This window comes from Pteropus medius, unplaced genomic scaffold, assembly GCF_902729225.1.
Source record: "Pteropus medius unplaced genomic scaffold, Ma_sr-lr_union100, whole genome shotgun sequence".
Taxonomy (NCBI): Eukaryota; Metazoa; Chordata; class Mammalia; order Chiroptera; family Pteropodidae; genus Pteropus; species Pteropus medius.
In genome coordinates this window covers 2,766,073-2,788,982 of record NW_024350922.1, presented here as the reverse complement: position 1 = coordinate 2,788,982, position 22,910 = coordinate 2,766,073, and the positions used below count along the sequence as shown (strand labels likewise).

General features: G+C 50.4%; 1 protein-coding gene and 1 long non-coding RNA gene across 2 annotated transcripts in view; one reads left to right on the top strand and one right to left on the bottom strand.

Moving 5' to 3' along the window:
• Positions 1–5,432: 5,432 nt before the first annotated feature.
• Positions 5,433–6,553, bottom strand: LOC120584560 (uncharacterized). The gene is made up of 3 exons (XR_005648068.1): positions 6,488–6,553; positions 5,981–6,286; positions 5,433–5,597 (listed from the first exon to the last, which is right to left on the bottom strand). It is a non-coding gene; the product is annotated as an uncharacterized LOC120584560 (long non-coding RNA).
• A 2,334-nt stretch (positions 6,554–8,887) lies between these two features.
• LOC120584558 (ATP-binding cassette sub-family A member 3-like) overlaps positions 8,888–22,910 on the top strand; it is a 102,625-nt gene continuing 88,602 nt past the window's right edge. The window contains exons 1-5 of the mRNA XM_039840264.1: positions 8,888–8,995; positions 10,984–11,127; positions 13,764–13,855; positions 16,036–16,217; positions 22,510–22,578. Of these exons, the coding sequence (XP_039696198.1) occupies positions 22,519–22,578 (60 nt within the window). The 5' untranslated portion in view covers positions 8,888–8,995; positions 10,984–11,127; positions 13,764–13,855; positions 16,036–16,217; positions 22,510–22,518. The remainder of the gene's footprint in view (positions 8,996–10,983; positions 11,128–13,763; positions 13,856–16,035; positions 16,218–22,509; positions 22,579–22,910) is intronic.

The window sequence follows — 22,910 nt, the reverse complement described above, 5'->3', positions numbered from 1 at the left end:
AGAGAAGGCGCCCACACAGCATTTGCAGCGCGTGAACCCGCCTCCATCCGCACTCCGTTGCCGGAGGCACCAGGGGTCTCTCTCCATGCGTTCCCCAGAATCCGCCTGACGGTCAGACAGTCGTTGCTAGGATGTAGGAGAAGTAGAAGCCACGAGGGAAGCACTGCTGCTCACAAGAAGGATGCTCTCCAGGAGAGCTTCGTACTCCATCTTCGCAGGTAAAAGCAGTGTAGAAAGCCCGGCGATGTATTCTAGCAAACAAGAGGCCGCGTGAGGCGGTACAGAGAATTCTGAGCTGGTTGAAAAGAAGGGCACACACGTGACCCCTTCATGTAATCACAGTGAATGATGTAAACCTCTGTGAGCCCAGCATGGTTCTTAGAAGTTATGTTGAATGTTTTTGAACAGTTGTGTCTTTTTAATTAGGTTATTCCAGCTCGCAGACCCCACAGGCTTCTCTGCCAATGCCCGAACATCTCCAGTTGGGCCAGTTAAAGGTTACATACTTTGTGTGCCATTATCATGAAGACTGGCTCCAAGTGTGTGACCAAAACAGAATTAGCTTGGGTCTCATATGTCATGGAGCCAATGGGGCGAGTTGAAGGGTCCCCGCTCCTGGGAACTCCCCCACTGCCAGAAAAGCCAGGTGCTGCTCGCCACGATGGAAGCCCGTGCTGGGGTATCCGGTCTCCATGGCCACGACGTGAGGCACAGGCACGGGCTCATGATGGTCCCGTGAGTCTCAGTTCTGGGACTTCTAACTGTCGAGGAAGACAATCTGTATTTCTGCTTGGGTTGCCGGAGAGGACAGACTAGGATTCAGGAGCCGCTGGCCACCACCCTGCCACTACCGAGGGGGTGCCTGCTTGATCTTGGGGCCAACGCTGAAGAACACAGCCGAGGGGTGGAGGGGGCAGGGTTGAGTCCCTCTGACAGTGGGAGCCCTTGGGTGCAGCTGCGGCCCGAACCGATTACCCATGTACTTCGTAATTACAAGAGCCGCTAGATCCCATTTCTCACTCATTCGCTCGTTCAGCTTAAGGTAGTTTGAGTTGTGGTCTCCACCACTTGTGACCAAAAAAGTCTCGAACGATATAGAAGCTCCGCTGTTCCTTGAAACTTTCCTTATAAGAAGCCAGATGCAGGAGGCTCCATAAGGTACGACGCCGCGTCTCTAAAATGTCCTGGAGGGCAAATCCGTAAAGATGGAAGGTAGATAGTGGTTGCCAGGGGCTGGGAGGAAGGGGGGAAGGGGCTGACTGCTAATGGGTGTCCGTTTTCCTTTCGGGGTGATGAAAATGGTCTGGAATGAGACACGCGATGGTGGCACAACTCGGCGAAGACCCTAAAAACCACTTCAAGCTGGTGCCCTTTACGGTCCTCCAATGGTCCTTCGATTTAAAGAGCAGCATGTAGCCGTCGGAGGCCCCCGGGCGTGAGTGGGAATGCGCCATCTCCTCGCTCTGCTTGCGGGGAGGGATGGAAGCTCTGGGAACAAGAACCGCGGACTGACACACGCTCTGTTTCCAGGAGTCCCAGAAGCTAGTGGAACGCAGGGGGAGGGCTTGCCGCCGTAATCGGGTGTGACAAGGCGTGACACAGCGTGGCCCCTGGCTTGGCTTTGCAACTACTACACCAGTGGGGGTCTGGTGATCGACGGCAAGGCGTGCTAAGCGCAAGACTACAGTTCCCTGGGGACGAGGCTCCTTCCCGTGACCCAGAAATCCTGAGAACACCGGCAGCAACACCCCTTGAGCTGGAGCAGCCGCCTGAAAACAAAGTCCCTTCGTTTTATTTGCCAGGGGACCCTGGGTTAGCTGCAGCCGTGTCCTGTCCTGCCATTCCTGGAATGGACAGAAATTCGGTTCATTTTTGTTGTTGTTGGAACAACTTTTCCTGAAAACGCCCAGGCCCTGGGACTGGCGGGTTCCTGAGATGCCACCCATGCTTCGGCCCATCCAGGTCCCAAGGGCTGACACCCAGGTGAGCTCGGGCATGGCAGTCCCCGAAGGGCAGAGCAAGGCAGGGAACATAATCCTAAGCGAGAAACGCCTCCACACAAAGTTTAAGTGTCCTTCGAAGTTTAGTTCGGGGTCAGAAAACCTTCTGCGAAGGGCCAGGTGGTAAATATTTTAGGGCCTCAGGGGCCACGTAGCCTCCATTGCGACCGCTTGATTCTGCCATTGAAACGCAGGAGCGGCGTGGACGATACACGGACCAGGGAGCCCGGCCGGATTCCCCGCGAACCTCCTTGGTGGACGCTGAAGTTCGTGTTTCATATACGGCTCGTGTGCCATGAAATCTTATCGTCCTTTTGTTTTTCCTCCCCAAACATTTGAAAATGTCAAAACCACTCCTACGAAACCAGGTGGTGGGCCGGGCCGCTCCAGGCCCAGCTGCAGGCTCCAGCCGCCCCGCTGAGTCCTGCCGCCGAGGCCGCCTGCCTTGGCCTGGGATGGGTGTCTGTTTTCCAAGGGCCGGGCCCGGTTTTTATTCATTTTTGTAGCTGCCGCTGGCCCCAGTACAGAGCCTGACACACATCAGGTGCTCGACGTGTGTCTGCCAGGTGGAGGGTTACGCCGCCAAAACCACCCCAAAGTGAGAAAGCAAAAACCGCTCAGAAGGGTCGAGCGGCTTTCCGCAGAGTCTGTCTCCTGAAGGGCTTGGCTGACCTCTGACCTGCTCTGGACGCGGTGACTCTCACACACGATTAGACCAGTGGGACGTCTTTGAACCAGGCTTCGGGGCAAGTTTATACTGCCTTGGCCTGTCTCTCTGTGCATGAGAGATTTAAAGAATATTTACCAGCCAGCAAGGCATGGATATTGACCAACCGGCACAAGTGCTGAGTGGCAATCTGGGGGCTCGGTCATCAGAAATATGGAAGATCTTTAGAGAGAGACAGAGGGTGTGCCTGAGGGGCAGCGGCTTATCGACCAGCCAGTTGGGAAGTATTCATTATTTCAGATATGTCAGCTCTGCGGTCGTGCATGTCCACGTCCTTAGGTCTGGGGGCGGGAGGGCTGGACTCAGGGGCCAGACCGAGCCCATCCTTTGGAGGACTTCCGCCTCTACCAAATTAACTGGTAATGGGGTTCCCCGCGGAAGCCCTGCTCCAATCGGCAAGCCAGAGGGTAGGGAAGGAAGGAAAAAGAGGTCTCGGGCTGCACTTCCTGTCTGGGCCTCCCTCACCTTGGGTCTCCCAGCCATTTCCCTTAAGCTCCCCATCTTCGAATATTTTTACCCTCCACCCTCCACCCCCCACCCCCACCTCTGGAGGATGTCTGCTCCTGAGTTCCACTGAGATCTAAGTCTAAGTGACAGACTCCTCACACTGGCCATATGCAAATCGTTTCGCAAGAGCATCTCCTTTATTATTTACAAAAACTGGAGGTAACAGGTGGTGGAGAAGGCGTGAGGTCGCTTGCCCAAGGATGCATGTCCAGGGAGTGGCGGAGAAGGGAATCCGACCCAGGACTGCCCAGGTCCAGAGTTCACGTGCTTAACCACTGCGTCGAGACACGTAAATAATTGACTCGAATGATGGATGTCACCGTGACTCAGCCCCGGAGCCTGGTGACTCATTTGTCTTCCCACTGGTGACGAGCGGACCTGCCTCAGGCTCTGGTGGGACGTGTGCCTTGGGGGCGGTGGCCGTGACCTGAAGACTTGAACACACGGTCTTCTCACAGCGGGCTGGCTTCTCTCCCCTCACTCCTCCCAGCTCAGCGAAGATCTCAGCCTGGGACATGAACACACGCCGACCCGGGCCATGTAGCCCGTGTCTGCTAGGGCAGGGAGGGCATCCCTGGATTGGATGAGGAGTAAATCTGGTAAATAGACCATTGGTACACGGGATGATGTCAGGAGGATGCTTCCTGCTCGAATGCTTTTGGGGGGTACCATCGGCCTCTGTGATACCGTGAACGCAGAGATCCAAGTCTGTGGCCGGGGGAATGTCCTGCCAGGGCACTGTGTCCCTGAGGACATGGGCGTGTTCTTATCTCAACACTCACGGTGGCAGCCCCCTCCATGCCTCTTCGCCCTGGTTACAAAAGAAGAAGAAAGCCAGACAGTGGCCCAGCCCGGTCCTGCGCAGGGGCCGCGTGGGGAGCGTTTCCAGGCTACGGCTGGCCCCCAGCTCCCAACGTCACTCGCTTCTAGGACAGCCCCGTCCTGCCATTTTCCCTTTTCCACTTCATTTCTCATCTCATTCCTAAAAGATTTCGAGGCAACGTAGCATGCATCTGTTGGGACTTACTGTCCATGGGATGCTTCACACGTATTATCGGTAGCCCCCACCAGTACACGTCAGGTCTGATCCCCATTTAAAGAGGCACCAGCTGAGGCTCGAAGGCCTGCAGGCGCTTGCCAAGGTCATGTCCCGAACACGTGCACATACAGCTCGGAGAGCATCATGCCTTTCACGCCTCTTCCCGGAGCAGAGACATCGCTTGCAGCTCCTCCGTGCCCCACGCCCCTCCGGCTTCTGTCACCTCCTTGCCATTCGTTCAGTCACTCCCATTCCCCCTTCTCTCTCAACTGTGACCAAAGAGCCCAGTGTCAGGGGCTTGGAGAAAAGCCAACCAAAAGAAAACCAGCTCCATCCTGGCCCCGAGCTTTCACGTCCTTTGCAGAGCCCAGAACCACCACCGTGAAACCCGGCAGCGGCGCACGGGATCACGCAGAGGCTGCAGGGAACCACCTGCAAGCTGGTCAGCGGGGCTGGGCTGGGGATGGTGGCGACCCGGGCACGCACAGGAAAGCAGAGCCTAACGGGGACGGGCATTGTTCAGTTCCAGCTAGTTGATGCCCGTGAGAAGGCAGGTCTACTGCTGGTGATTCCCATTTTTGAAACTATCTGCATGCGTTCTTTCTTGATTTTTAGAACACTCTGGGGTCCAAACGAAACACATGGGTTTGCTGGATCCAGCTCATGCCAGCCAGGCTTTGGAAAGCGCTAGAAAGCCCGACACGAAAGAAGGCAGCATCGGATGCTGTCCTGTTTTTGGTCCCTGCGCCCTCTCCCACTGCCCCCGCTTACTCGAATTTTTCAGAGAGTGCTGTAAAAACGCCCACGTCCAAGGCCGTTTGTCGGGGGAGTTCTACAGAACAAAAGAGTAACTGACGAAGCTCACGGATAAATCATAAGCCGGTGGGGAAAACCCCAGCTTCGTCAGGCCACCTCTTCTCCTGGCTCTGTTCCCCCATGTTTTTCAAAGGACCGTGTGAGGCCACTCGGGCAGGTGGCGGTGGGCCAGGCAGCGAGGGGAGGCGCTGATCGGGGCCTTGCTCCAGCGGAGCTGGCACTGGCCGAGGTCAGACACTGGCTGGGCGGGTGCAGGGCAGGCTGCGGGAAGTGGGGGGCGGGGGGCTGGAAGCAGGCCTGCCTCTCGGCCAAGCCGTAAAGTGAGTAAAACCTGTCGTTGGTGTTGGCCGGTCGACCGGTCGACTGCACTTATGACAGTTTTCTTAGATCTCGTTGACACCTCTGTGAACCCATCAAGTGATTTTGTCCTCGGGCCAGGAAAATACAAGAGACGTCTTGACCCCGAGTCGAGTCGGCCCCTCCCGGGGAGAGATTCGGCACCTTCGTCCTACAGCGTAAGGAAATCGCCGTGACCACGTGAGCCTGGGAGGGGACGCCGAGCTCCAGGGGAGACCGCAGCCCGGAAGTCACCTTGATCCGTCCCGCGCGAGTCGAGGGGCCAGCTGATCCGCGGGCTGTCTCCTGCGGGAAAAAAGAAATCGTGTCTGTCTTGCTGAAGATTCAGCTCTCGTGCTTTTCACCAAGAACTGGTTTCTCTTGATGCCCCAGTTCCTTTCAGAAACCGGCTCACTGTCCGTACAGCCCCCCGCATCTCTCACCCACCCGCTCAGCCACCTCCTAGCCCCGCTTCCCCCGACCCGCAGCACGACACGGGCCCCACAGGCCCATCCCTCAGACGGGGGCGCGTCTCGTCTCCTTCACAGAACTCACCTTTAGCTGGAACTGTCCAGCACATCCGTCTGTCTACTCGTTCGCCATCTGCCGCCCCTCAAGGGGAGGGACGCACCGGGGAAGAAGGCAGCAGGGAGCCTCGGCGTCCGACCTCCACGTCCTGGTGGTCGCTGTCCTCGCTTTCATGAGCATCTTCCCACTTTCTGGCTCAGGCAACGGTTCCAGATTCATCTCGCACCTTCTCTTCCGAGAACCGCGGCCTCCTTTTCGGTGGTCTGTATAAACCATGCCTAAGTGGTAGGTGCGTGCATCAACACCAGGAGTCGTTTCTTTCTAGGTTTTCTCCTTAAAAAGGAGGAAATATATGCACGTGTAGGTACGCACAGATACCCATATACATAGCAATTTACATATATAATGTATATAGAAGTTTGTATATTCACATGTACAATCTATGTGAAAACATGTCTGTGGGCACACGCATTTAAACTTCTCTACGTATCTACGTTCTTACATTTATGTGCACGTACACATAAATCTACGCACACATTCGTGCGAAAACCTCGACACCTTCGGTTCCGACCCGACACCACAGGTCACGCCATCTCTCCGCTTTCCGTATAGTCAACTCTCTTCTCCAACAGAGAGGCTCCCGGGCCACATGCCCGGCGTCTTTATGACGCGTCTCGTTTCTATCATCCAGAGGAGATGTTTTCCAGAAGGCACGATGAAGGCGTGTCCGTGCCTGGTGTTTCTGGGATCGTCGTCTTGCGTCGTGGATGCGGATGCCTCCCCGTTGAGAGTTTTGTCCAAAGACAGATTTTCACACTCTTCCCTGTGGAAATAAGGAAACGCGGATCCTCCGCGGGTCGGCCGCAAGGTCTTCGTTACCGCTTTGCGAGGCTTTCTCTCGCCGTCGCTGTCACCTCCGAGTCTCTCCCCGCTGAGTCGCATCTTGGATTCTCTGTGTCTGTGTCGCTTCCCCTGCTCCAGCTTCTAGGACTGAGTCTCCCCCTGAGTCTCAGTATCTCTGGGTCTGTCCCACCTCTAGTCTCTATGACTCTGAGTCTCCGCCTATTTATCTAATTGAATAATTGGTTAATGTGCAATGGTTAATTGGATAACTGGTTGATTGGATAATTGGTTGATTGGATAATTGGATAATCAGTTAATTGGATGGATAATTAGTTAATTGGATAATTGGTTAATTGGATAATTAGTTGATGGATAATTGTATAATCGGTTAATTGGATAATTGTTAATTGGATAATTGGTTAATTGGATAATGGATAATTAGATAATTAAATAATTGGTTAATTGGAAAATTGGATAATTATATAATCAGTTAATTGGATAAATTGGTTAATAGGTCATTGAATGATAGGATAATTAGATAATTGGATAATTATATAATCAGTGAATGAGATAATTGGATGATTGGATAATTGGATGATTGGATAATTGGATAATTAGATAATTGTTTAAATAATTGGTTAATTGGATAATTGGAAAACTGGATAATTGAAGCTCATGGCTTACTTAACTGCGCTGGGAAGCTCTGCATTTGATCCTGCATCGGACATGCTCATGCTCTCAACCCCTCCGGAGCCCCCAGAATGCTGGCACGCACCCTGCTGGAGCAACCGGGGTATTTTGCACTGAGCTGTGATAATCGGTGTCCTCTGGGTCATTCCCTCGTCCCACCGGAATCGGACTGGGTCTCCTCTCTGGGTCCACGGCGCCTCCGCAGGCACGCGGCAGGTCCTCAGTAAATGTCGACGGAGCTGAGACGTCCGGCCCCAGGAGGCCACCCCGCGCCTGCCAGCGTGCCGGGATCTGCAGCTGCACGGTCCCGTGCTCGCCCCATCTCCGTGCCCGCCCTGCCCCGAACCCGGTTCTGCCCGAGCATGTCCCCTGCTGTGCCGCCCACCTCCGCCCTCTTCCCTGCACCCTCAGAGTTTCACTCCTTCCTGCGTCACAGAACTCGTCACATAGTCAGTCACACTCTGCACATCCTGTTCACACACTCGTTTGGTCAACAAAAATTACTGAGCATTTACTACGTGCCAGGAGTGGAAACAGGAAGAGTCAAGGCACAGACTCGGTACAAAGCAATCTTAACATACACGTCAGGGGACCTTGCACGTGACTGCGGACACGGACACAAGGCCATCCGTGGTGGCAGCAGCGCCCCATCTCGGGGTGGCCTTCTTACCTCTCTGCTTCGAGAGCCCGGCGAGCTCTGGGAGGAAGGGAGCAGGTGCTGTGGGGACAGGATGGGCAGCTGTGACATTGGTCGGTCAGAGAGTCAAGGCTGACTTTGCAATCACACGGCACAAACGGCCCCTTACAGCAACAAAGGAACCAGGCCAGTGAAAGTGCTCGTCACCCCTAAGGGCTAGCAGGTAGCTCCAGGTCACAGTGGTGTGACATCCCTGTCCTCCCTTGTCCTCCCTTGAAGGTTCTGATGAAGCATCAAGTCTGGCCTCACACTGAGTGCAAGGTGCAGGGAGCAAACCTTGGCAACATCCAGCGATCGTCCTGTTGTTGGATTCTCGAACGGAGAGACGGGACTCCTAGGCTACAAGCAGGGAGCAGCACTTACTGATGCCGGCACCTGCTCAGCGGATTCCTCTCCAAAGGCTGAACCCGGATTGTAACATAACAGGCAATTTTAGACAGTCTTGTTATTCCTACACAGCTACAGAGATAAGGAAAGACATTAGTTGGTTGGCAAGGCATGAATCAACAGATGTGAGCTGGAGGGCCCTTGAGGTCGGGGAGAGGGTGGTCAGGAATAAACTCATTCCAGCAGGAAGTGGCCAGGCAGGGTCAGCTTTGCCACAGTTCTAGACAGAAGCCACTGGAGTGAGCTGGCCCGGAGCCTCCCCCAGGGGAAGTGAGGGCCATCTGCACAGGTAACCTGCTAGCTTCTCACCACCCCAAAGGAACTTCTGGCCTTTACCCCTCTCTGCTCAGTGCACATCTCCTGACCTGTCGTGCTGATGTGGGCAGAAACGAGACTCGGAGGCGTTGGCGTAGCTTCTGTCTGTTGTGAGTGTTTCTCCCTTCGGTTCTCGGGGACTGTGTGCGCTTCGCCCTGGCTCCACCCCATTCGTTCAAAGCTGTTGAGGTTACAGAGCCACCTGGGGTTGTCTCCACCTGGAAGCTCAGCCTCGACTGGGGGGATGCTGCCACCTGGTGGTGGCGCTGCAAATTGCCTCGTGTGGGAATCTCAACCAGAGAGCAGGAAGATGCCACGAAAGGAGGCTTTGAAAACAATGAAAATTCAAAATGCAGAGCGAGGGTGCACAGACTAGGGAGTCTTCGAGTGAAGCATAGGTGGCAAACGCACATTCATTCCATGTCTCTTTGGCTAATCAAAGCAAAGGCTTAATATTTGTTACAGATTTCTCTTTTGTTAAATCACTTCTCAGTTATCATAGTTAAAAAGGAAACGTATACTTTGTGATGGAGGCATTTGTCCGTGTGATGCAGGAGTTTAGAAGTTGTAGTTTGGGGAAATTGTTTTTACAACTTTTAACGTGTTTGCTAAGCCGGGACACCTCAGGGAGGTCGACTTTCTATGTGAGGAAATCACGCTCAGGTCTCTCAGAATCGATTTCTGCAGCTTACGTCTCCTCCGGCGTGCGGCCCTCTGTCATTGACCTTCAAGTTCTAATGAGGTTTTTCTCGTGTCCCGTAAGCAGGAGGCGGGGACAGGGAGCAGGAGACTTTGTGAGGACAGCCGGGCACAGAGTTTAAAGGGCATCCACATCCAGATGCCTCGGCTGTCGCTCCCAAATCGGCCTGAGAAGAGGTCAGAATGATCCAGAAATGCTCCTCTCGACCTTCCCTTCCACAGCGGCTTTTTTTGACAACAGAGAGAGGCGTCCCCAACCTGACCACTGTCCTTCGCTCAGAGCTACAAGACACTGTGCGGCACCAAACCCAGAGACAACAGAGAACACTGTCTTTGGGGACGAGCACCCCAGGCCGCCTCTGCTGCAGGCCTTGCAGATGGTGCTGGGGGGGCTCAGCCTCCTGCAGGCAACTTGATAGAGGAACAGGGCCCAGAGCACGGGCCGGGGTCCACCCGCCACCCTAGTCCATTTGCAAACCAGCCTAAACAAGAAGGCCCGCGGAACTAGCCATGCTTCTTCTAGAAATATCTCTGAACCCCCAACTCTTTGTTCATCAGGCAGGCGATTGGGCGGGCGCGTGGCAGAGAGAGGCTGGCGGAAGGAGAGAATGGATTTGCATTTCCGTCTTCGCTTTATTCAGTTTCTACACAGGTAACTGAATCTGTCTAACCTTCGAGCAATTTCCAGCTGCCCAGCAGCTCCTTAGAGGTCATCTAGCTCCAGGCAGGACAGGCCTCAGAGAGACCAGCTACCTCCACGCCCGTGCCAGGAGCCGACATTAGGTGACCTGCCAGGCTGAGCCACCGAGATCACGGATGTTAGATGAGCAATTTGACTTCATCTTGCTTAAGGGTGTCATTGCCGGTATCGGACGCACCAAATGCTGCTTGGAAGACGAGGCACTTGTAGAATGGCCTCGTAACAACGGGAACTCAGAGCCAAGTAGGCTTTTCTCGGAGAGAGCGCAAAGCGGAGGAGCAAACCCTCATATGGGCTGGCCTGTAAATTTCATGTCCAGTAGTATCCGTTGTCACCACGCTATGCCAGCACGCGAGTTCTTAGAGGTTATCAATCTTTATATAGTCCTCTCCACCCTCACCTTTTCCCTTCATGAGGTGCCTCTTGGGCAGGGTTCGCCCCAGCGCCTCTGCTTTAGCTGCCTGGATCGAAGAAGAGCCTTCTCAAAATTCTCCCTCCCCTCATGGTACCTCTTATTTCTTGGGGTTTCTCCGTGAAGAGCTATGTCCCAATGCTGTGTAGTGGAACAGACAAGCGCTACCCAGACGTGTGTGATTAAGGAGTTTCGTTCGTGCCGTAAACGTTAAGCGGTCCTCAGTATATCTGAAGCTGAGGAGGGAATAATCACGTTCGTGGCATTTTTGTCTGTATCCTTAACAGAAAATGTTTGCATTGTGTGGCGTGATTCATCCTGGCCACGAGTGGAGACCCCGCAATATTAGCAGCACGCGTGGGAGAGGTCATCAAGCGATGACGTAACCTTCCAGGATCATTCCACGAGCCACAGGCCAGGCTGCTCCCGCAGTAACTCACGGGGGCTCCCGACATCAAATAACGATTTCTTTGCAATCTTTGTGAATGAATCTTTGCATGATTGGCCTTGAGTTTCTCTCGGCTTGTTTTCTGTTCGGCATGGTTGATGTTCCGCAGTCTGTCAGGTCCGGGTGTGCAGCCGAGGTCGGACCTCTGCATACAGTTTGCAACCCGATCTCTGATGAGTCTCGCAGCTGCCGGGCACCACACCGTTGTGACGGGGTCATTGGCCGTTCCCTGTGCCTCCACATCCCACGTCTGTTTTGTAACTGCCAATTTGTGCTTCTTAACCCCTTTGCCTTTTGTCACCCAGCCCCCAGCCCCCTCCCATCGGGCAACCCTCAGCGTGTTCTCTGCAGCTATGAGTGTTTGCTTTGTTTGTTTTGCTCTTCTGTGTGGAATCTCTGAGTTTAATTTTAAAATATTAAAAAAAAAAAAGGGGTATGGCACCCAAAATGTATCACTGAACGCATTTATGTCACCTCTAAAAGTGAAAAATGTTGAAAATCAGCTTTTAAATTGCAAGTTATTATAGAAGTGAACGCTGAAAATGCACCGTTTTTCAGCGATTTGTTGCATGGTTTATAACTCAATAGAAAGAAGTCCACAGTCCATTAGGTATTTCAGAAAGCCTATTACATATAAGCAAATGCAAAATCCATTTTTCAATCCTCCTACTTTATTTATTCCTTCCAATCTTTAATACATTTTCCAGTGTGTAGTTACCTAAAACTTTTCTATCCGTATCCCTAATTTGAATGTATATAATTGTGTGTTTTTAACCAATCTGTAATTCTGTTGCGAGGATGACTCTGTTCCTCTACGCTTCACACACTGTTTGCCGGCCGACACGGGCCAGATCACACTATGTGTTTATGCTTCAGCCTCATTTCTAAATCAATATTGAGCTGTAATGTCTGTAGGGAAAAGCACAGGTAGGACACAGCACACTGAACTCTCGTGAACTCAACACACGCGTGTGCCAGCTCGGAAGTCACGGGGCAGCACGTGGCTTCCTCCCACCATCCCGCTCCAGCTGCCCAAAGCGCCCGATGGGGCCACGGAGAAGTTTTGCCAGCTTCTGTGTTTCGCACGCGTGGGAGGCACCACCCGATATTCACTATCCAGGGAGGGGTGAACGTCAGGTTTGTAGGGTGACTCCTTAGTTTCACGTCTGTTCTCATTCATGAGTTCTGACTGCTCTGTGGGGTCCCAGTGAGTGCACCGAGCATGGAATTTGTCCCTTCCCCGCTGATGAGAACCGGGTCAGTTTCCAGCACGGAGCTGTGTCCCCTCCAGATGCAGTGGCCACTCCGGAGCGCCTCTGTTTGTGGTGGCCGTGCACGATCCTGTTAGGGTCGTCGGTGTCAGGCAGCGGGCCGAGTGTGTACACATTACAGCCGCTGCCAATGGTGTTGCGAATAAGCCAATAACTAACTAGTCAATGACCAAACGGATGCTGCTAATTGACGCTCCCACCGGCGGTCCCCGGATGCCGACTGCCCCACAGCCGTGGTCCATGCAAGCATCTCGTGATGTTATCAGCATTTCCCTGAAGCGGAAGAGGTTAAACGTTTTCTTTTACATTTTCATGGACCGTGTGTTTATCCCTTTTTGCATAGTGTCTATTCAGAGATTTGTTTTGTTTTGTTTTTATCCATTTTTCTAATGGGTTTTCAGTACATACATTTTATTTGACTAGATTCTTTACATCTTCCAGCTCGACGTACTTTACCAGGTGTATAAAGCAAATCTCATCTCCCTCTCTGGTTTTTGGGCCCGTCTCTCTCGCTGGTGAATTTGGGTAAACAGTAGCTTCTGATAGGTTTTGATATGAGCCGAGTGTTTTTCCTCCTGTTTTAAATGTTCTTGTCTTTTCAGAAAAAAAAAAAATTCCTTTCATTAGTTGGGAAACCGCTCTTGTATATTTTTCTTAAAGCTATTAATCATGTTCTTAAAGTCAAGAACTCAAATTAAGGACATAAGAAATTAGGACGAGTGTGAATGCAGCTAGAGGCTGGGTTACAAAACCAGAAGACAGTTCGAGAGTAAGTGTCCCCCAAAAAGCACAGGCTGAACACCACCGGAAAATTCAAGGGAGGGTTGAAAATTCAGGAGAAGGCTCCGAGGAAGTCAATCAAGAGTGGATAGGGCCATTGAGATGTTAGGACAAAGCATAGGGAAATGAGAAGGTGGCTGAAATAACCTGAAATTTACTGATAGTTACTTGAAATGTAAATGGACAAAACACTAAGTTTTTAAGGCCAGGTGATGTATTCTATAGAGTTGTTAACAGACATTGTGGATATTCTTCTGTTGAACATTAAACAGTGTCTGAATGATGTTTGAAAACTTGGCACACAGGAAAGTCTGTTTCTACAGAATATATTCATGTTGAAATTGTGGGTGAGAAAGGAAACATTTAAAATGTTGAGAGAAGCATCGAACACGACTCCTCACACACAAACGTATTAAGGTTTTTTTTTCTACCAGCAGGATCTGAGGGGATGAATAAGCCCGCTTGTGTTTTTGTAGAAAGATTCAGGAATCTCTCGAATCCCGTGGTGAGACGGGACATCTCTTCTGCCTGATCCACCGATTGGGTCTTCTGCTCTCCGCCATCACAGGGGGACCGGTCACTGCCTTTTCTAGCCGAGGGCGGCAGCCTGCAGCTCCAGGGACACCGGCCTCTGTCTGGACTCCGAGCCAGTCTCCCCCGGTGAGTACAGAATCTACGTGGACAGAAGAGGGTCCCTTCGCACCTCGTTCCTTCTGTAAAACCTCTTGAAGTTAGCCGACTGTTCTCTCACAATAAGATAATGTATCTGGAAAGTTAAGTCTCAGGTCTGAGTATTTGTTGAGTGATATGCAAAGTATCATGTTTTTTTGGTAGGTGAAGGCTTCTTGGGATGACAGGCCGGTGTTGTTTTTATAACCTACATCACCAGGAGGAGGAAATAGTCCTTTTTTCCTGACCCGTTCAGAAAATCGTTTCTCCAGAACGTGCTGGGTCTTTCATTCAGCTGTGTGATCAAACATCACGTCACCCTTCAGTCCTTTCTCGATCTCCCGGTCACCCTAGTCGCTATTAATTTCTCTCTCTCCCTCTCTGCCTTATTGTTTATCACGGCACTTAATTATACTTGATTAAGACTAAATCCATCAGTCTGTTTATTAACTTTTTTTCTCTCCACGATTCAAGTAAATGGGAGCAATGACTTCAAGTTTATTTCTGGGTCACAGGTTTTAGTACTCGGCTTGCCACATCATGGGCGCTAAATTACTGAATTACTCAATGCTAAATTACTGGGTGTGACCTTAAAAGTGAGAGTCTTCGTAATTATCAATAACTAGCAAAAGGAGTCTCATAAATATCACCAGATACTCATCTCTCCTATAAGCTAAAGGAGAGAGAACATTCTGTGCCATAAACTATAGTTCAAAGAATCTGATTTGAAAAGTTTCCAAAAGGACAATATCCACAAGACTAGGAATCTTATGCACTCCTCCAGTAATGAGAATTAAGTGGTACTTTCCTTAACTAAATCAATTATTTTTTTTGCTCTTCTCAATTAGTATCAGTCTATTCTTAGAAGTACCCTTGAGCTTCAGAAATTGTTACAGTGCTCTGTGAAAGTAACCTTCAGCCTCTGAAACTAAATGTCTAATCTTGATGGGTTGCCTGACTTGATAATTTGTTGCCCTGGTAATAATGTAATAATTAATATTTCTTCACAGATGGTATAACACGTATGATTTATTAAATCATAACGTGATTAGTGTTTTTTTCCCATAAGCATGCAGATAGTTAAAAATATATATATACGAATCTCCTAGCTTTATCACTTAAACGAAGAGTTGCAAAGTCTGTGTTTTATTTACGTTCATGAAGACCTTACGTGGTCCTCCCGTCTGGCTCTGCCATCTCTCCAGCCCTCTGACGCCACGTTCCTTCCGCTCCTCCAGCCACACGAGCCCCCCCGCATCTTCCCAAGCACATGCGAACCACAGGGCCTCTGCACAGGTTCTTTCCTCTGCCTGCGATAATTCCCCGTCTGCCCTTCATGCGTAACTCTTACGAGCCTTCAAATCTCAGCTCAGATGTCCCTTACACAGGAGAAGCCTTCCCAAATCCCACAGCCCAGACTGAGACCCCCTCTTTTGCACGCAGGGCGTTTGCCCCCCCCCACCTTCATTCAATGCACTTGTCGGGGTTGCAGTTTCACATTTATCGGCGTGATCTTTGGGTTAATATCTGTCTCCCTGAATGGACTCTGAGCTCCGTGACAGCAGGCGCTGTGTCTGGTTTTCGCACCATTCTATGCCCCATGCTGAGCATCTGATGGGCACTCCAATATTTGTCGAATAAATAAATGCAAGCCGGGGATAAATCCTGATATATATTGTCACCTTGAGGAAGCCTGTCAGAGTCCCCAGCTCAGGCTCTGTGCAGCCCAAATATAAAGAAGTTACAGTGTCTGTCAGACCCGAGAACTTTCTGTATTTCTCTTCTTCCTCCTAAAAGCCCTGAAGCGGTGAGGAAGAAAACACTCTCCCCTTACAGGGCAAAAGTAAGACGGACCCTTCGTTCCCTAGAGAATAACCCATCTGAGCCCCTGGGAAAAGCGTTGTGTGGTTTCGGCCCGCACTCGGGCCCTCCAGCCCAGCGAGCCTCCCCTCTTCTGGGAGGGCAGGTTTTTAATCAACGAAGCAAAGCCGTGCGTAACTGACGCATGCAGCTGGAACGCTTTGGTTCCCAAACCTGATTGATCATCAGAATCAACCAGAGGTGATCAAAAATAAATACAAACAAACAAACAAACAAACAAAAAACTAGGTTCTTGGGTCTCACCTTCAATGGTTTTGGGAATCTGAATTTTTTTAAAAAAAATTCCGCAGGTGATGCTGCTGCTGCGTGTCGCTTGGGCTGGAAACCGCTGATCTGGGACGAGAAGACCAGGCAGCCTCAGAAGACCTCACAGCCACCTGGTCTGCGACTTCGAGAAACCTCAGTCTCTGCTTCTTTGTACACTGTGTGAGGCCAGTAATGCTCGCTCTGCCTTCCTCACCGAAACGCAAAGGTAAGTCAAGACAACAGGCTGGAAATTATTTTGAAAAAGAACAGTCTTTGCCACCAGCAAACATTTCTCAAAGAGCCCCTTCGTGATCTCGGTCCGAGTTGGGTCTGGATATAATCTTAAAAACCACTTCATCAAGGTGTGGACTTAGTCTGCTCCCTTCCTACATGATGATGCAGTTAATCTTCACATTATCCCCTCCCTATTGTGTATTTAGAAGACCTTGACACACATGACCTTCTCCTAGGTCAGCACGTTTCCTTCATGCTTAGGCCTCACGAACCACCAGCATTCCCAGACTCCACACTCAGTTTTCTCAGCCTCGAGCTCACCTGACCTCGCATATTTGGCGTATGGCATTCTAGCTGTCTCCCAAGGAAGACCTAACAAGCTCCTCATGGCTCCCTTAGGCACTGACGCCCGACCCCGCCCACCAGCTCACCTTGACAGCGCGGCCAAGCTCTAATCCTACCTCAGTGGCGACGGCAGACACTGTGTCTGTGCTCTTTGTAGTTATGACATTTCCGTCCCTGACCTTGGAGGAAAGGACAGACAGGGAGCAAGGAGCACCCCTACCCACGATGGTCAGGTCTCGATCCAGTTCCTCCACTTAGGAGAAATGCAACTTTGAACAAATATCACTGTCTCTAAGCACTGGATCCCCCTCACCTGTAAAAACAAAGATGATACCAGCCATTCAGAGGGTTTTGGTGAGGATTAAACGCACTGGGGTACATGAAAACACCTAGCCCATGGTGAGCCCTCAAGGATCACCCACTTTCTTTTCTTGCCTCGGGCTTCTCAAAATACCAAATTAAGGCAAAACTTGAGGAATAAGTCCTCCGACATCTGTGCAAGGGCCACGAAACTGCTACCTCCGTGGCTCTCAGCTCCCGCCGTGCATTTAGGGAGATTTGCGAAGATACAGATGCTCAGACACGACCCTTAGGTTAACCGAGTCTGACTCTCTCAGGGTGGGACCCAGACATGCTTGTATTCACAACTCCCCAGGTGACTCTGAATTACACCTGGCTGATGACCATAAGCACCACCCTATGCGCAGTTCCCCTGTTTGTAAGTTTGTCATCGCAGTCGATCCTCACCAGGTGGCATCAGTATTCCCATTTTCCAGACAAGGAAGGGACTCACTTGCTACTGAGCAGATTCAGGAAAGAGCTAAGGCCCCATCATTCAGTTGGATGGAAAGGCTGAGCCGGTCCCACCTTCCCGGGAAGCCACGGTTGATAGGTAGTGCGCATGTCATCTCCATTGGATGAGTATAGGTTGGGAAGAGTTAAGGACTCTTCCCAGGAGTAAGGAGCAGTTACGTTCCCTGAGGAGGCAGAAATCCAGGGGAGAAAGGGTCTGAGGGTGCAATGGAGGTTCAGGTGGAATGGAGGAGACTGTCCCTGAGGAAGTGTCAACTGCCCAATGTCAGAGCCAGCATGAAGGGCGCAGAGCTCAGCCGAGTACAAGCTCCACGGTCACACATTCCTGGGTCTTTTGTTTTTTACTAACTAGCCACATGACCTCACACAAAGTGACTCTACTAACTCTAAGCCTGTGGGACCTCAACAGAGGTTGGGTGGGGGGTGTAATACAAACTCCCACAGAGGGACGTTGTCAGAATCGAATGCGATCAACTTCCTCTGCCAGGCACAGTAAGTGGCCGTTAGAAAGGCAGCAGAGCACAGTCATGAGAGGCTACAGGCCCTGCGCTCGCATAGGGTGGGCAGGCCCGAAGTCCAGCCTCGTCCCTTATTAACGACATAAACCTGGGTAAGCCGGGCACAGTTCCTTACGACTCAGTGTCCTCGTTTGCAAAATGGGGGTAATAATATTACCTCTGAGAGCAGTTCTAAGTATTAAGACAGTCAACACATGTGTTTAGAAGAGTAGCTGGCACATACAGAACGCTCAGTCAATGTGGGTTACCGCTGTTTTTTTTTATGCGATCATTAAATGTTAGCAGGTCACTGGAAAGACCCTCAGAAAAGGTTCCCAGGGGTCACAGAACACCCCTGCTCTTCCGTGTCATGGAAAGTCACTATTTCCTTGGCTCCTGGCTTTGTTCAAGCTGTGTACTTGGAGCAACTGGCATAGGAAGGGCACACAATATTGACGAGATTGTCACTTCCACGATGTCACACACGTCAAGCAGCAGTGGGCTCCGGTGGTCCTAGAAACAGACACATGGTCCCAGATAACCTTCACCGTCACTGGCATCCAACCACTCAGAGGGGGCATGTGTGGTCATAATCAAACCCCCTTTTTATTAAATTATTGCCTCCTGCTAGGAGCTCTTAGGCAAAAGGAGGAAGTTATCTAAAACAAACACACACACACACACACACACCTTTCAATTCTGTCTCCATCTGGATCTCCCCAACCTTCGTCCTACTCCCAGCTCGGGATCCCAGGCTATATATAGATTGCTCTAACTGCACAATGGGCTCTTAGGGTAACTAACTCAGGTATCCTTCGCCTTTAAGAAGGAAAAGTCCCCAGGACATGACGTTCCGGCCTCGGTCACACAGAGAGCCAAACTGCATACGACGACTTAGACTCAAGTCTTTTCTTATCCTTGAGAGAAGGAAATTAAACTGTCACGTTTGCAGAAAGGTAACCCAGGATGCTAGGCAGTACATCCTGGCTGCCAAATCACTAGTAGGAAAAGCGAACGCTTTTGATAATTTGAAGAAAAGATATTATTTTGACCCGGAGTGGTTAGATACGGTTTTTATGGAGGGAGACTAAACTAAGGCCAAATATGAAATTAGTAATGAAAACAGCCACAGGATATTGATTTTCCTACGCCAAGGCATCGTCTCATTGAATTACACACCTTTTGTGGTACGTAGATGTTATGAGCCTCACTGTCCCATTGAGGCTCTCAGAGGTGGAGGGCTTTGTCCAAGGTCACCCAGCAAGCCGGCACAGGAGATGGGGTGTGCCCTTGAAGTCAGACTCCAGAGTCCGCCCCCAAACCATCACGCTGCGCCGGCAGAGAGGGAGGAGGGCGCTTCAGGCCGGGTGAGGCCGAGGCGGAGGGCGCGTGTTCCAGGCCTTGGCAACCTTGTTGCGGGACAGAGCTGGCCCAGGAGGGTCAGGATGCCCTGGGCCTGCGCCCCCGGAGGGGCCCTGGGAGAAGGTGGACACTTGCGCTTCCCTGGCGTCCTGCGCCCGGGCGTCGCGCCTCTGGGGTCCGCGTGGCGCCCAGCGGCGTCCTGCGCCCGGGCGGTTGGCGAGGGTGCAGGCAGGTGGCCCCGCGCTGGGACACGCGCCACCTCAGCGGTCGGCCGGGGGCGTCGAGGCCTGAGGGGTGAGTGTCCGGCCCTCCGTCCTCCGCAGGTCCCTGGCTGCGCCGCAGCCGGACGCCCGCACCCCGCACCCAGAACCGGGCAAGGAGCCATCCGTGCGCGCAGGCGCTCCGCGGGGTCCGCGGGCCACAGCCTAGACCAGAGGCGGCTGGAGGCGACATCCGCGTCCAGCCCCGGCGGGCCTGCCGCGACATCGCCATCGGGGTGACCGCCTTGGTCGCCGGGGCTGCGCGGCCAGTCCGCAAACAGGTTTATTCACTCAGCCCTGGAGGCGGGGAGGCCCAGACCCGGCTCCAGCAGAGTCGTGTCCGGCCGCCCGCGTCACGAGGGCGCTGATCCCACTCGTGGGGTCCCCACCCCATCACCCCCAAAGGCCCGCGTCCTCATGCCATCGCGTTGTGGTTCAGCATTTTATAGACAAGATGAGGGGGTGGGGGGTCGCGGGGCGGAGTGCGGCGCACAAACATTCAGCCCCTATCCAAGGCCCAGGGTGGGTCGCTGGACTTCGCTGAGCCTCGTGTCTAAGGAAAGGACGATTACAATCTCTCAATCGCCGGAGCATAGAGGGGAAGGGCTGCGGGGTCGAGTAGCTGGACTTGCCTTGGTTTCCCTGGGACAGAGCAGACAGTGTGTGGGACCAAGCGGAACAGGCAAGGAAGCCTCTGAGCACGGCTGTGGCAGCAGGGGACAGAGCCCAGGCCAAGCTCAGCTCCGCTGAACCGTGGGCCCGGCCTGGGGAGTGAACGCCCGAGGCTTTGCGGTATTTCCTGAGGTTGAAGGTCTTTCCTCTGCGTTTGGGCCATCTGTGTCGGCTGGTGGGGCCTCCTGCTCTCCCACAGGGACTGGGATGGGGTCGCCATCCTCCAGGGTGATGACTTATCAAAGAACGACTCCCAGGCCCTTGAGAGAGACATTTTCGGGTTGTGAAGCAGGAAAGCGGCTTTAAGAAAGGGCTACCTATATTTCAAAAAGATAGAAAAAGAATGTATAATGGGAAGTTTTGTAAAGAAATTGCTTTAAGGGAGGTCAGGACCTGGAGCCAGGAGGAGCCTCTGTAAAGGTCAGTCAAGCTCAGAGGACTGTTCAGGCCATCGTAGTTACTTCATTGTATGCAGTATAGACGGATCTAAAAGACATTCATATTTTAGTAGGATTAAGAAAGATGCTATGTTTCATTCAGAACGTTCAGTGCTTTATAAGAAAAGCAAATGAGGTAGTCTAGTGACTACAAATCTCATTCGAATAACTTAGGACCGTCAGGAATATAATCGCTTAGTTTTCAATAACCCCATCTCATTGTTCTTTTGAGCCCACATGTCAGTAGGTTGCCCTAAAACTTTTCAGACCCAAATCAAGCAGAATTGACGACTAGCTTCTGGGCCAGATGGAGCCACCCGTTCAGCTCAGCCTGGTCCTGGAGTTTTCACAGTGGCGTCTCATCCATGGGTTGTCGCTAGTTGGTCTTGTGAGGAGGGATGTTGGTGGGAAGAACCTGTGTTGCCACCTTGATGGCAACACCTTGATGTTCCCACCAACATTCCCCTATAGATTGTTTTTTAATTAAATGTCCAAGTTTATTTCTTATTTTTAAAAGTTTGGGTTGTTACCTTTTTATGATTGGCTTGTCGCAATGCTTTATATATTCTGGCTACAAGTCTGTTGTTAGATATATCTATTAGAAATATTTTCTCCCCTTCTGTGGCTTTCCTTTTTAATGTCGTGATGATAGTTTTTGATGAGCAGAAGGTTTAGATTTTGATGAAACTGCTTTTTATGGTCTGTGCCTTTTCTGTTCACTTTAAGAAATCTCTGCCTACCCCAATCAAAGTCACAAAGATCTTTTTTTTTTTTTTTTGCTGGTAGTTTTATTAATTTCACTGTTATGTTTAAGTCTTGGAGCCCTTCTTCCTCCATCCTTTGAAATTCTAATCTAATGCCCATATGTGAAATTTCTAAATCTCATATATATATATATATATATATATATTTTTTTTGCCTTGAAAATAGTAAACATAGTTATTTTAAACTTCGTTCCTGATCATTTTGCGTCAGACGTTATATTCATAAAAATTGCTTGTAGGAATAGTTGACCCCAGGATGATGATGGTTTTCTTCAGAGAGGATTTATTTTTTATGCCAGGGACCTGTAGGCATTTGCAATCTGAAATCAACTTTATCTAGCACCAAGGATGGAAATTATTTGAATTGGGGCTACAGTCCCTGTGAAAGCCAGTCTCCTTCATGCTTATCCTTATTTATAAGGTGAAGTCCTAAAGGAATACCTCCCCTTCCTGGCCCTGAATTTCAGCTCTCTTCCTGGCAGCCCCAGGATGTTAAGTCACGTGTTCAAGATGATACAGTTAACAACCTAGACCGGCTGACTTTGGATCCCAGGTTATTAATAACTTAACCATGCTATCCACACCATGAGGGAAGGGCTTTATCTGTTTTGTTTCCCATTGTGTACCCACGCCTAACATGGCGCATAGTAGATATCCAGAAAATAGTCATTAAATATAAGAATAAATCTGCTCCCATTAGCAATGTCGTTAATATAGGTAGATATTTCCAATCTCGCAAATTATTGAGTGGCATTTCGGGCTTATAAGTATAGCGTGATTTTATGTACTATCTTGTATTTTTTGCTGCTGATGATTATTGATTTATCTGGTATTGTTTCTGAATTAGTATTCTGATAAGAATTGGGAAAGCTGCTGGCCAGGTTTACCTGGAAACTTGCACCAATAACTTAATGATCTTTGTTTTGTGCTCGAAGTTTTGTACATCTTAGAAGCTCAGTAGATTCTGAATAAATTTAAAAATTCTCAAATATTTCAAGTGCTTATTGTTTCTTGTTATCCTTTAAGCTTGATAGAAAATTAAGTAACTCAAATGTAAGTAATTCTCTTGTCTAAAATTTGCATTTTGTTAGATGGCTTTAATTTCTTTCTTAAAAATCTTTACTTCCTCCATAGAGTTGAAGAATGGATTTGTTGGAGTTGAACAAATTTATGGTTCTTCTGTGGAAGAATTTCATTTTAAAGGTGAGTTCAGCTATTTATAGGATTTTTGCAACATCTAAGAGACCACAGTGGGAAAATTCTGGCAGCATGATTGCTGTGTTTCAATTTATACTATTGTGTTTTTCTCAGTTCTAGAGCTAAGGGTATCTCTTCATAGAGTGAAATCATAGCAGAATGACTCCTACAAAGGAGAAAAGAAACAGTCCAGGAAACTCCTGCTAGCATACATTGAACCTGTTCTTTTTGACCAGCTATACCTTCTTTTATGAAACGTCTGTTCATATAAAATAATTAGGCATTTGCAAAGTTAATGTGCTCTTGGGATAGTTAACAATCTTTTTTTTTTTTTCATC